Source organism: Pelodiscus sinensis, chromosome 2 (assembly GCF_052426305.1).
Source record: "Pelodiscus sinensis isolate ZL-2025 chromosome 2, ASM5242630v1, whole genome shotgun sequence".
In the NCBI taxonomy this organism is placed as follows: domain Eukaryota; kingdom Metazoa; phylum Chordata; order Testudines; family Trionychidae; genus Pelodiscus; species Pelodiscus sinensis.
In genome coordinates, this window is record NC_143053.1 from 110,980,544 (window position 1) to 110,995,567 (window position 15,024).

A 15,024-nucleotide genomic window follows, 5' to 3' on the forward strand; every position below is an offset into this window, starting at 1 on the left:
AATGAAAGGATTGCTATGGTTCAATCAGCACACTTGGCAAATTCTAGGTATGCAAGTGCAAAACTGTCCTATTCTGGGAGACCGTCGTGGTTACAACAATTTTGTGGCCCGCTGAAAAGAAGGAAGGCCATTCATGTGGCCCACTCCCTAGCATAGTTGCCCGGGCTGGTTTAAATAACTGCCACTAAAGCATCTCCATGCTTTTTCACATAACAAACTATTCCAGAAGAAATCCTGGGTATTTAAGTAAAAAACATCCTTTGCAGCAGAGAAGTATTTATGGTTGTGGGGTGGGGGGAACTGTTATTGCTTTCAGGAAGAACAAGTCTCAGAAATAAAATTTCAAGCCTCATGATAAACTCATGGATGTTAGTGATCATTACTTAGGAATTGTGATTGAAACACAAAAGGATAAAATAGCAGCTTCTAGGAGGAAAGATGGAAGGGTGAGGGATTGGGGTGTTTGTTCTAAAGAAACTCCTCCTAGTGACATACTAGTTCCAATATCCAATGGAAAAGGATATCCTACCACCAAGCATGTTCTTAGGGAAGACAGTTCAGTTGGGATATGCTTGCCAGCCAGATCTAGTGTTAGATAAAAAAAACATTTCAGGTCTGAAGTGCTGAATATTTAGTTACCTGTGCTAATCAGAAGTGGCATTGGAGTATCACTGGATCCAGAAGCTTCTGTTGATTTCACAACAGGAACACTAAATGTAAACCCAATCTGATAAAAAAAAAAATCTTCAATGACAAAAGGAAGAAACCTTAATCCAATCTAACAAACTAATGCAAATTTAGACCTCAATTCTCTGATGTGCAATTTATTTGGCATTCAACTGAATATGAAAGAGACTGTTCCTTTTCTGCCACTGACTCCACTTATTCCTCTGAAATGTTTTGGTAAACCCACAGCAAAAGCTTCAGGTACAGCTGAGTTTCCCTAGGCATTACTTACAGCAGGGGTGGGCAAGAGGCCAGTGGGCTGGATCCGGCCTGAGGCCACCTTGTCATAACCTTTAGGTAGATAACAGCTCACACTTTAAAAAGCCAGCTGTTCTCCAGTCCAGACAGCTGGGTAGGGAGGAGGTAGACTTCTCATGCTGTTCCCACCCCCCAGAAAAATTTCTTAGCTCCCACTGGCCAATCTCTCATTTTCCAGCCAATAGGAGCTGAGAATTTTTGCTGGGAGCAGGGGCAGTGTAGGAAGCCTTCTCCCTTCCCCCTCTCCCTCCCTCTCATGCTCAGAGAGGAGCCATGTGGAGCAGTGAGCAGCCTGTCTCAGAAGCACCTCCCAGCCAGAGTTTGCTTCTGGCACCCCAGCCTTTCCCTTCTCCAACCCTCTGCACTCCCCCTTCCACACACCCAAACCCTCTGCCCCCTCCTGCACCCAATCTCCTGTCCCAGATCACAAACCCCTCCTACCCTAGGTCGCATCACAAAATCCTGATTCCCAGTCCCCTGACCTAGGTCACAACTGCCTCCTTCCCCCAACTCCCTCCCAGACTCCACTCTCCCTTCTGCACCCCAGTCCCTTCCCCCAAGCTCCCTTCTGCACCCAACATCCATTCTAGACCCCAGAATTCCTCCATGAATATCCTGGAATAATGCGGCCTTCCAAAAGCTTGGAGTGCCCCCCTCCCCATCAAAAATTATTGCCCACCCGTGACTTACAGACAATGGAGGTAGCACTTCTGCCTCAGTAGACTTTACAATTGGAGATGAAAATCTGAACACAGGACTGCTAGCATTACTTGCTGGTTGCACCTACATTTAAAAGAAAATTAAGACTATCTAAAAAGAAAACATGCTAGAAGTAAAAACTATTTAAAGTTATAAAAATATAAGAAGTTCTGCACTGAAATTGGGAAAGCTAATTTTGACATTTATAATTTCCAGATAAGAACTATGATGAAGTGCAATTAAGGTTCAGAGATATCAAATATCTATATTAGAGAGTTACCTTTTAATTATTCCAAAACCCAGAAAATTCAGAGTTCAGATTATACTGAAAATATATTCAAATGTGTTAAAAGTATAAAAATGCAGCCAAGGCACCTAAACAACCTTAAACTCAACTTAGCATTAACTAGGGAGCTGTCAACTTGCTCCTTCATAATAAATAGATATTCAATTCTTTTAAAAAAACTGCACACAAATATTAAAATGCATCTAGACATTCTTCATGTTTATTTTTATTGCAGTTAGATATGTTACAGGTTGCACCATCTGTGGTTCAGCAGGACCCATGGATGGTGATGGACCAGAGAACCCTGGCTGGAAGAGGAGCTGGCAGCGGCGCCAGCCTGGGGGCAAGGGAGCCAACAGCAGAGCCCGGTTGCAGGCGGGGAGCCTACAGGATGGCCAGGGCAGGACCCAGCAATGCAGCCTGTCCGGGGAGGTCACAGAGATTGCCCGGCAGTCAGGACCAGAGCTGGCAGTGCAGCCCACCCAGAGGAGGGGAGCCCTGCAGAGGAGCCACGTGGATGTGAGGAGTCCAGAGGTAAGACCACCTGGGTCTGCTGATGGACCCAAAGAGAGCCCAGAATCTGTCAGCAGAGGGGCTGGAATTGACCTTCCCTGGTCCAGCAAAATCTTTCATTGAGGACCTGTCAGGTCCCGAGGATGCCAGACCTGAAAGGTCCATCCTGCAATCATTATGATGGCATTTCCTTCCTACTGATTCTTCCAATGCCAATGATGGATAAATCTTGCACACTGTAATCATAACAAGGTTTCCAGAGCACTTTCAGAAGCCATACGACACTGTCCGGTAATTCATTTATCCAATAATTAATTGACAATTTTGTGAAACCAAATCAAAATCTTTCTTTAATTTCATTACACATCAGAATATAATGGCCCTCATTTACTCAGCTGGACATAAGCTAATACTATTTAGTCAACCCTTTGATACACTAAAAACATATCCAACATACAACACAGCAAACAAACAAGACAAACCAATTCTAGTCCTAAAGTATTAAGCACATACAACCTGTACCTTGTTAATCACTGGTTGTGCATCAGTGATTGCTGACGATGACACAGTAGTACTGGCAAGGGAACCAAAGCTGAAGTTAGGCAGTGATGTATTGATTGGTAAGGATATTTTGGGTAATACTGGTGCTTCCATCTCCTAAAAGTGCATAATTTTTTAGTTATTTTTTTATTCTGTATTGAAACCTCATTTCCCCCCTGCTAATATCTAAACAAAATTAAAAGCAACAAAGCCTAATATAACATAACATTATAAAAATATATCATCCTCCATCCTAGTTTATTAGAACATTTTTAACCTTTGACAAGCTCTTTCCATGGGTGATCATGTGTATAAGATGTAGTAATTCAGCTACTGCCCATAGGATGTGCATCATAACAACAATACCGAATGATAGACTGAGTTGTTCCTCTTTATTTCACGTTTGTTTTTGTTGTTAATCATTTAACTTTAATAACTAAAATTCTAGAAAAAAAATATTGTTTTGCAAGTTGATTTCCCTACTCTAATTAAAATGGGGGATTTAAATGCATGCTGAGACATGCAAGAAATCCTCTAGCAAAAGTAAGGAAGTTCAGTGTTGAAGTTTCTGATATTTTTTAAGGTAAAAAAAATAAGCAAGTTTTGTTCTTTCAAAAAACCCTACAGCTTTCACACCTTTATACACTCCAGACACAAGAAAGCGCATATGTCCTATTTTAAGAACACAGAAGTTGTCATATTGGATCAAATCAGTGGTCAAACCAGTGTCATATTGTGTCTGACTTCATGGTATGTCGCATAGTTTAAAATGAATCACAGAACTAACAGACGCCACTGATGCATAAAGACATTTCTTTTAAAGTATTTAGCTGCTGAAATTAGACTTGGGGTTAGAAAGATTTAATTAATTAGTTTAATGAAAAGTCATTCATGGCATTTGGATTTGTGCAGAAATAATGAAGTGGCAATACATTAAAGCTTAATTTTTTCCTCTGTGTTTATACCTAAAGGAATCTGGTTTCCCAGCTTCTATATTGGTTCATTTCAACATATTTAATGAATCAGGCCCATCAAATCTTTATAGTAAGTGCTTGTATTTGTGCTACAGAATTACCCTCCAAGATCTCAAATATCTAGCTGTTTTCTCTTCCCTACATCAGTTCAGTCAAAAGATTGGTCTAAGAATTTATATCTCTATACTTAAGACAAACAGGAAGTGTATAACTTACTCTATGCTGAGATGTGTACCTATGCTAGACACCAAACAGAAATAATTCTGTGGACATATACTGCCATTTATACTTTTTATTAAATTGTTTTTTTAATGAAAAATAAGGAGGGAGCGGCTGATGTGTGCACGTGGGTAACATTAGCCAATGTCACAGATTTCTAATATTTATAATATTTTTGCATGCACATATTGTGTTATGTTCAGCTTTATTCCACTTCAATTTTTTTATTTGTTCTGTACTTTTATATTATTTAAAAGATAGAATTATGAATTTAATACTTATTGGCTTATTGTCACTTATTTCAATCCCTTAAAAATAAAATGTACATAATTATCCTAAGACATTTACTCAGTGTTTCTTCTATAGACTTATGTAGCTGTTAGCGAGAAACCCTACAATACAACTGGAAGAACCCCTATAATAATATGCCCAAGAGCTTCAAAATACAGCCTCTCATTTTGGTTGCCCTACTTCAGAAATCTATGGCCTGATTTTCAGAAGTGATGAGCAGCTCTAGCTCTCAATGACTTCAACTGGAGATGGAAGTGACTCGGCACTTCTGAAAAATCAGGGCCAGGTTTCTCAAGAGGAGCATCAAAAAAAAAAAAAAAAAAAAAAAAAAAAGGCATTCAAAATCAAGATAACTTGGGCCTACATATCCAACAGAAATAACTATTATGATTTGCATTATCATAGCACCCAGGAGCTTCCATCATAACTGAGACCCCATTGTGTTTAGCTATGCACAACATGCCTTGTTTATAACTATTATTTTGTGTGTACTCTCTTAGGAACCACATTATTTCAGTTTCATTGCATCCATGCTTTGAAAAATTCTGATAGAGTAATGTAGCTAAAGTATTTTTTCTTACCTGTTTCTCTTGTCCTTGCTGAGATACATAGTGTACGCCTTTTTCCCTTCTCATCTTGCCGCCACCGCCACCTCCCACTGCAGAATATAATCCATTGGATGCAGGAGTACTAAATTTGGGATAGGTAAAATTGCTGACACAGAAAAACAGTATATTAGCAAACACTCTTATTACCTAATTGTTTTAAGCTCTTACGTCCTCTCTCTGGGCTGGAACAGAAACGTTCCTATCAACAGTCTGGTAAAAGCAAAGTTCTTGTCCAAGTTCTGTAGCGTTGGTCAAACAAGCCTCCCAAGTAATTAGAATGGTGCTACATAGAAACACCTACAACCAAAAATCAGAAACAGTCCCAACTAGGGATGTAAGCGACTAGTCCACTATCCGATAAGCATAAGCTTACCAGATAGTCGAGTAGTACCTCAACTTGTCCCTTACTCCTGCCGCCTCTTGCTACAGCACAGGTGACTCCCAGAGCTACCCTGCTGTGGCTCTGCATAGCAGTCCTATCGACTAATCATACAGCCCGTACAAATTGTATTGACCATATCAGTGGTTCCCAAACTTTTTGGCATCATGCCCCCCTTTTTGAAAAACCCTCATGCCACGCCTCCTCCCCCCCTCTCCCAAAATAGCAGCAAAAAGGAATAAAGGAACTGAACAGGGCAGCAAACTTGATTGGGCGGGAGAGGCTCGGTCGCCTCGCACCCTCCCTGGAATTTCTTCACACACCCCAGTTTGGGAACCCATGAACTATATGATTAGCTCAGTAACCGTAATTTAACATCCCTAGCCCCAACTCCACAAGGTGTAATGTCTAGGCCAGCAGAAAAGACGATAGAAAAATTAAGTTAGTTAGTAAAGTATGTTATTTCCTATCTTCATTAGATGGTAGAAAGATACATTGGCTGATAAACAGTTATCTGTGAATTATCTTATTGTATCTTTTTTTAATATAATCAGATTACTATTGTTATTAAATTTATCATCATTTCCCTCTTTTCTACTAAGTGTACACGGATCTATAATAGACAACAACATGAGACATTTCATATTCCATTTCTAAGAAATAATGTTTAACTAAAATGAATTTCAAATTCACATTCTGTTGTGCAATCAAGAATTATTCCTTACTACCTTTACATAAAGTAACCAGAGATTCCAGCAAAGGAAGCATAGTCTCTCCTCTCAAATAATTTAGATTAAATCTTGGTTTGACATACTTTTCAGGTGATTCTACTTGCTTCTCTGCAGTCAAATTCTTCTCCTTCACTCCCTACAAATAAAGGAAAATAAATTGCTATTATTTTCAAGCATATAGTTATAGCATTTCTTCTGCTTCTTTTATAAATTAATCTAACTAGATAATCCTGCTGTATGTAGTGAGACTTCAGAGTTAAGTCAATATTACAAACTCAATTTAAGCTTTCCAGCTCCAAAGAATTTAATCAGTTTATCACTACACACTCTCCAACTTACGAACACACTGACTTATGACCATCCGTACTTACTTACAACCAACCTCCCATTAGCCCTATTATAATATTTTTCGAGTTGAGAACCATGTACATCAAGTTTTTCGAACAGCGCGGGCAGCATGTTTAAGGGTATTTCCGACTTAGGACCAGGTGTTCGGAATGTAACCTGTTCATAAGTCGGGGACTGCCTGTATTACTGATTAAAATGATGGGAGATTAATTTTTTTTAGCCTGCATACGAGACACATTACGCACTAATTTTAAACACTGGATTCTAAACAATGTATTATAAATGTATTGAACCAAAATCTGGTCTGATTTATATCTCATGCAATCCCACTGAAGTAATATCTATTGAAAGCAAGTAATATATCTATTGCTTATTATATTTTACATCACTTTATTATTTCTATTTTAACAATCCCATTACTCATAGAAACAAACACCTATTGACATCAGACTCATATCAATCTTCTATCAGGATGAAACTTTGCAACAACGTATGAATTCATAGACATTAAGACCAGAAATGACTACTCACTCTGACTCACTTCATAACACAACTAATATAAAAGCATATCTTCAGAAAGACATTCAGTCTTGTATTATGACTTCAAGCGATGGAAAAATCCGCCATATACCTTAGCAATTTGTTCCAACAGTTAATTACCCCATTTGAAATGTATGCTTTACTTCTAGTTTCATTTTCAAGAGACTGGACTTGGTCATGCTTTTGTTTACAGGAAGTTCCCAACTTATGAACGGAATGGGTTCCAAAAGTTTGTAAGTCAGTTGTTTGGAACTCAGAATGCATCGGTTTCCCATCAAAATAATGTTATAAATTGTGGTTAGGCTCCCAGGCTGGCCCATAAAAGCCTATTTAACCCCGAACGTAGCTGAAATACTGTGTACTTGCAATGAAAAAATAGTAGAAAATAATAATGGAAACAAGACAGAAACAAAATAAAATTGATACAAAATAACTTTTTATTTAACATTAAGTGCTGGTTGGTGCTTGAGGAAAGGCAGATTTAATTAGAAGACAAGGAGGTAGGTGGAGATTCTGAAGAGGAAGGCAAGGGGAGATTCTGGGTGGTGGAGGGGGTGGACAATTTTTAAAAGGGAGCCACTTCACAAATTTCTGGTGTGGCCCCACACACAAGGAGCAGGGCCAGGAGTCTTTTCATACTCCCCCACCCACAGACTCTGATAGGCCTGGGGGTGGGGAAGTTGGTGAAATCTTTGCCCCCTGCTCCTGGTGCCTAGAGAGCATTACAGCTGGTGGTTCCCTCTAAGTGCTGCAGCAGGAGGAGAGTTCGTGCACTCTCCCTGCCCCTAGGCCAATCAGGCCATAGGGCAGGGGAGTGCACGAAGTCTCTTGCCGCTTCCCCCTTCCCCACCATTGGCCACGCAGCAGCTAGAGAGAGCCTCCGGTTGTTTTAAAATAGCCAACGGTTCTCTCTGATGCCGTGCGCCCCTGGCGGGGGTAGGAGACTTGTACTTCCCACATCCCCAGATCTTGATTGGCCTGGGGGCAGTGGAGGGGCAGGACAGCAACGGGCTGGATTCACCAGCTTGGTGGGCTAGATCTGGTCTACGGAGGCTCCTTTGCCCACCCCTGCCCTAGCCGCAGGGCTAGATTAGAAGGAGCACCCAGAGCAATAAGACTTTTGGGAGTATTCTTGACTCCAGGGTGGGGCCAAAAGTGAGTGTTTCAGAATGCAGGAGGAGGCTGTGGGGTGGGTTGAGGCAGGAGGTTGCATGGAGGAGTGGGTGAGAGCTCTTTTGGGGGTATGGGCATTGGAGTGGCACTGCGGAGGAAGCATTTGGGATACTGGAGAGGGCTCCAGGTTGGGGCATGGGAGTTTAGGGTGTGGAAGAGGGCTCAGGTCAGGTGGTAGGGATGGGAGTGTGGGAGATGGGAGGGATATAGGATGTGGGAGAGAAATCAGGGTTGGGGTAGAGGGATGGAGGAAGGGGCACATACCTGGGACAGTTCCTCTTTGGTTGTGCTGGCCTGGGGAGGAAGGAGAGGAGGTAGGTGGCTCTGTGCTCACCCACAGGCACCACCTCCAACAGCTCCCATTATCCCTAACTCCCAGCCAATGGGAGCTGCAGAGGCTGAGCCTATGGGCAGAGGAGCAGAGAACCACACCAGACTCCTAGACAGGATGGGGGAAAGAGGACAGCTTTTGTGTTCCCGGAAGGGGTGGGGCCAAGGTTGCCAGCCAGCCCTCAGCTCCAGATGGAGCGTGCCATATCCCTCCACTCCAGCTTTTAGAGCTGCTTGGAGCACGCTGTGCGGTACTCCAGAAGCAATTTAAAGGACTCAGGGCTCTGGGGCAGTGGCCCCCTTTGCCTCTCCTGTCGGTAGGCCTGCCCACAGGTGAGGCAAGTGGGGAGAGAGGGAATGGTAACGTGTGGAGTCACATCTCCACCCTGCCAAGCAGGACCAGATCACAGGGGCTTTAAGTGACTGCTGTCCAGGTTCCTAGTCTAAGTGGACCCCATAAAAAGATCTGCATTAACCCAGGGCCCTGAGCTGCAGCCTCTAAAGCTTCCTTTTTAATCTGGTACTATCCAGCCACCTCCAGCCTGCTCTGGACTGACTCCTACGCAACCCACCCCCAGCCCCATTCCCATCCCCAGGCAGCCCACCACTACCACCACTCCACACCTATGGGCTCTGTCCGACCCCATCCCCACCTCCTGGCAGCCCCATCCACAGGCTCAGCACAGGTTACTTCTCTCCACTTGGCTTGCTGCCTCCAGGTGAGAAAGGGTTGTGCGCCCGGGGGCAGGAGGGGAGCCCTGCATGTCCGGCTTCAACTACATTTAAACTGCAGAGCCACAGAGTGGGTATCTCCTGGATCCAGTGCGAGCCAGGACAGAGCACCTTCCCCTTACTGACTAGTCGTGTGGTCGATACAAATTATATATCGACTACACGATTAGCCAATTACCCACCGCTTAGTGAGACACACACTTTCTTCCTAAATATATGATCTTAGCTTTGACAATATTAAAAATACAAGTTGTTCAAATGAGTGCCATTTCCAAGACAATACAGAAAGCTCTATAGAACTGACCGTCTTTTTTATTACTCCACCAATTTTTGAAAGTGAAAGTACCCAGCAATTATCTTATATTTTCTTCCAGATCACTGAAGATATTAAATAGCACTGGTCCAAGAACAACTCCTGAGATACCCCACTAGACAAAAACCCATTTGATGATAATTTCTCAGTTATAAGTTGTGAGATCTATTAGCCAACTTTTATATATCTGCATCAAATAATACATTTAACATGTGCCATACTGAGTGTATCCTCTGCATAGAGCTTCACATTCAAAAACAAAGAGTTTAGAATGTGGGGAAAATCCTGTTAGAACAGACATACAAAGGACTATGAAATACAGCTGTCTTGGACCCCTCTAATATAATAGGAAATCTCAACTAGCCACTAAAATACACATAATAATCCATACAAAACTCCATGTTAATATTAATAGTAAGGCTACACAGACAGACATTAAAAAAATCCAAAATTAAGCCTCCGCATATAGTAGCTCTACCTTTTGCAGATAACGTTAAACACAAAAATGCTGAACTGAGGCACCTCCTCACAGGAAGCTGTGATGTTTTTTGCTAGCAGACATTTCCTATTTGGAGTTCAAAATTCACTGAACATTTTATTCTGACAACTTTTGAGTCTAATGAAAGTCTTGATAAAATGTTTATGTTATCCCTGAAATAGCTCAAAATGTCAGTTTAAGTACAATATTGTAAAATTGAAAACCCTCAGATTCTACTTTCCCCTATCACTGCAGGACAGATTAAGATTGTTTGGGTTCCCTATTTGGCATGTTCCCATACCTTAATACATTTGGATTTCTTTTAAAGTGTAACCTTAATTCTGAATTTCCTGGTTTTGTAATGTTTGGTTGGGGGGATACTGACTACCTCTTTGTAATAATTTTTATCCTGAAGTTACTGATACATATGTCTCAACTTTAATTCCATCATAATTATTTGTCTTGGAATGTCTTTGTTTTTTTAAGTTGCAAAAAAGTTTACACAGAAGTACTAAATAATAAACCCCAAAGAGAATGCTGCTACCAAATATTTCAAATTATATAAAAGATATGAAGTATCAATCTTAAAAGTTAGAAGAAAAACGGCAGATTCAATGGCACAGCATGCAGCATCCTCACTATAGCGGCCAACTAAGTTGGGTTTACAGCTGATTGACTAACTTGCACTACTTTGGTAATTCAAGTTAGTCAAAGTGTAGCAGCGATGCTGGCCCTTAATTTGTAAATGACTAATTTGGTTAGAGGAATACACTATAGCAAGGGTAGGGAACCTTTTTTGGGTCAGAGGCCGATGACCCACAGAAAAAATAATTAGTCAGGGGCCACAAACAAGGGAAAGGCAAAAACTTCCACCCATCAATGAGGCAGTCCATGACTAAGGAGAAATACATTCTCCACATTCCCCTAGTACATCAGAGCCTTGGGGGCCCAGGCTAGTAGACTGTACGCGCTCCAGCCCACAGGGGGTGGTGAGGGAGCTGGAGCACCAATGAAGGCTCCCCAATGCTGGGGGGGACCCCTAGACTCAGGGGCTAAATCCAGGTAAGCCGGGGGCAGCATCTGGCCCCTGAGCCTTACGTTCCCCTCCCCTGCGCTAAAGTCTGGTGCTCTAGAGAAGGAAGCCAGGTGAGTTCCCCGGTATGTCTACACTGCAATAGAAGACCCTATCTCAGAGCTTAGGTCAACTAATTCAGGTTTGCAGGGTTAAAATAGCAGTGTAGCTGTTTGTACTCAGGCTGAAACCTGGGCTCTGAGACCTTCTCCCTTGCAGGATTTCAGAGCCCAGGATCCAGCCTGAGTCTAAACGTCTACACCACTATGTTCAGCCCTGCAGGCTGAACCCCACAAGCCTGAATTAATTGACCTGGGCACTGTGGCTTGGTGATGTGGTTTTTTTACTGCAATGCTGACATACCCCCCAATGTCTCTGCATGTTAACAGCTCGCTATATATGTTTCAGGCTCAGCTCCCCCAGCAGTGTTGGCGGGGTGCACAGTGGTGAATTCAGGGACCACTGCTGGGGCAGCACTTCAATCCTTAACGCCCAAGTTATAGCATGGAACCTCTAAAAGCAGAGACTCTAAAAGTTAAGGGCTATGTCATCTACCAACAGCAGCTCTTCACACAACTGCAGTCTTCTCATGCCACTGAAACATTACAGCTAACAGAATTATTTCAAACAAACTAGAAAAGAGAGGCAATGACCAAGTTCTCTCAGTCACAAACTTGAGCAGCTGACATAACTATACTTATAACTAGGGATATCAATGTGTAGTCAACTATATGATTAACCGATAAGCATAGGCTTATTGGTTAATCTTGTCAACTACACACATTTCCTCCTCCCCCTGTATCAGAGGCAACGGGAGGGGGGAGCAGGATTCGGTGCTGGGGGGAGCTGGCTTAAAAACTGGTTCTCCCCAGCACCAGCTCCACAGGGCAGCCTGCCCCACCCCCACACACACTACTTGCCTCTCTCATTAAGCAGCTCCGGGGGGGTCCAAGCTCCCCACAGACAGAGGATGCTCCACCAAACAGACTATCTGTGACAAGCCTGGTCCCACCGCTGGCAGAGGCTGGTCCCACCGCTGGCAGAGGCTGGTCCCACTGCTGGCAGACCCTGTCTTCGGGGGGATGGGGAGGAAGAGTCCAAGTTCTCCGTGGACAGAGGTTGCTCTGCCTCCCATAGAGCAGCCTCTGTCCACAGTGAGCCTGGGCCCGCCTCAGACAGATGCTGGTCAGGCAGCAGCCCCTGTCCGTGGGTGGTCCCAGGTTCCTGAGGGCAGAGACTATTCCAGCTTCTGTTCGTGGGGAGCTAGGACCCCCCCACAGACAGGGGCTGCTGCCAAGGACCAGTTTCTGTCTACGGCTAGCCTGGGCCACCATGGACAGAGGCTGCTTTGCGGCAGCCTCCCCATCCTCAACCCCGCTTCCCCTCCTCGCCCCCCAGCAGCCTCAGTCTGTGGGGAGCTCAGACCACCACGGACAGGGGCTGTTGACACCCCACGTTGCTGCCTCTGTATCAAAGGCAGCAGCACAGGGTGGCAGGCACATGGTCTGTGCAGGGAGCTGGCTTTTAAACTAGCTCCCCTTGCAGACTGCTCCCGCAGCAGCATGGGATACAGGGGCTGGCTCCCTGGGAATGGGGCCAGAGCACACTGGCTGCCAGCCCCAGCCCGAGGGACTAGTGAATAGTTTCGTAACTGATAAGAATTCTTGCAGTTACATGACTATTCAATTACTCTATATCTAACATCCCTACTTATGACCAGGGCTCGACAAATCTGCTGATCTACTTGCTCATGGTAAGTAGATTTCAGCCGTTCGCCCTGTTCACCGGCGTTTCGCGCATAAGCAGTGCAGGTCTCATACATGCGCAGTGCGGGACTGGCGAGTGGTTTTCACCGCAATCATCGAGCCCTGCTTATGACAATTAAATACATCATTAATTTAGCTTCATTAGAACCTTCAAATTAGGGTTACATTAAGTTACATGGAGGATGACCAATCAATCACATACCGGTCCATGAATACAATAAAAATCCACACAAATTCAAATATTCCTTCCACCAGGATTCCTACCATATATGAAGAAATCTTTCAATTAATTTTAAGTACAGCACATAGAAGTCTGAAGTGTGTGTCATTCTTTTATTAAGATCACTCAGGAAAACAAAAAGACTGACAGATAGTTAATTAATCCTTGAAGATAATTTACTCAGACTAATTAACAGATTTACTTGTAAATTCAGACAATTCAGTCAGTTGTAAGAGCAAATCCTGTAAGTTGGGGGAGAATATGCTGTAATTTTTTTAAGCAACAACCAGCTTAAATCCCTGCTTTTAATAACAAAATGGAACTTAGCCGTAATTACTGAACTACAGCCAACTCCACCATAAAAGAGATTGTATTACAAATGTTGGTGGCTTGAAAATAAAACGTTGGTGTGGTGCCATAAGTCCATTCAGGCTTTATTCAGAAGAGCCCAAGGAAGATTTACTGGAAATATCAACCCTTGTTGTGAGTTTTAATAACTATGCTTTCTAAAGAAACATGATTGGAATTCCCTTTCCTCCAAGCCTATGCCATTTTGTTGTGCAACAATTTTGCTGTGCAAAAATATGCAAAGGTTGGTTCCCCCTACTCATGCCAGTGTTACATAATCTTCTTTATTTCAGCAGATGTTTCTCGTAAGAAAATCAGAGAACATTGCAACTAGATCTCAAAATGTACTGCACTTGTGCTATCCTTCCAATACAAATATAGTCCAAGCCAGCAGTACATCATTAAACAGAGGATGTCCAATCAATCACATGCTGGTCCATGAATACAATAAAAATCCACACAACTTCAAATATTCCTTGCATAAGGATTCCTACCAATGTAAGCAATACCCTGAATGTTCTATAAAACCTTTATCAACTATGCATAGCAATTACAAGGTTAAGGGAAAGTGCACTCACTTTGTGCTTTACATCTATTCTCTGTCTAATCTTGCCTGACTCAGCAGCTGGAGTCAGAGATGGTTTAAAATACTGTGACCGGCTCATTGACGGAGAAATTGTCTTCGGTGTCACTAGTTTCTGGACAGGAGGGTACTGGGATTCCACCTTTAAAAGAAGGAGCAATAAATATAGTTATTTTGGGAGGCTCTGGCTCATTTATATTTAATTTTACTCAGGTTTTTAAATATCTAACTACCTCAATGTAATCATTGCACTCAGTGAGATGTGCCTTCCTTTACTATAAAAGTATTTAACGTGGAGGGGAAATTAGAAAGAAAATCAAACAAGGAATCCAACATTCTCTAAAACCAGGACTCCTCAGGTAATTTTAATACTACTTTAGGACATGAATTCACTGAAATCAGAATATTATCCTATTTTACAGACACAGGAAATAAATTTCTCAAAGTGTTAATGACTAATCAGCCAACCCTCTGGGTTTGATTATTCCAACAAGTCTCATCATTTATTTAAAAAAAAAAAAAAAAAAAAACCCACCACACCCAACCACACACCACAGCATTAGGTAACTAAGCCTTGAAACCAAGCAGGCACTTCATTTTGCATAAACCAAGCTTCTATAGAACCACCAAAAAAGCTAGCACAAAAATAATCTTTTATTATTCCAATGATAAGAGTTCTTTTAAAACAAATACCCCATTTGCAGCTATATTTGTACTATATTTGCAACTTAAATACTGCTTACATTACCTACCTAAAAATTAAACTGACAATTGATTTTCACCAACCTAACAAAGAAATGTTTGAATATGTAAATAGTGAAAATCAATTTGAATTTCATAATCTGTTTCACTGGCAATAATCTAGTTTTGTCAAACACTAGTAGACACCATAATCTA

General features: G+C 42.3%; 1 protein-coding gene across 3 annotated transcripts in view; it reads right to left on the minus strand.

Moving 5' to 3' along the window:
• NUP153 (nucleoporin 153) overlaps positions 1-15,024 on the minus strand; it is an 81,548-nt gene that overhangs the window by 32,933 nt on the left and 33,591 nt on the right. For 2 of the 3 annotated variants that reach the window (XM_075921223.2, XM_075921222.2), the window contains exons 9-14: positions 14,123-14,269; positions 6,308-6,360; positions 5,088-5,220; positions 3,005-3,139; positions 1,675-1,767; positions 640-727 (exon numbers count right to left, since the gene is read on the minus strand). In XM_075921223.2, the coding sequence (XP_075777338.2) occupies positions 640-727; positions 1,675-1,767; positions 3,005-3,139; positions 5,088-5,220; positions 6,308-6,360; positions 14,123-14,269 (649 nt within the window). The remainder of the gene's footprint in view (positions 1-639; positions 728-1,674; positions 1,768-3,004; positions 3,140-5,087; positions 5,221-6,307; positions 6,361-14,122; positions 14,270-15,024) is intronic. The other variant, XM_089776377.1, reaches the window with a different exon arrangement.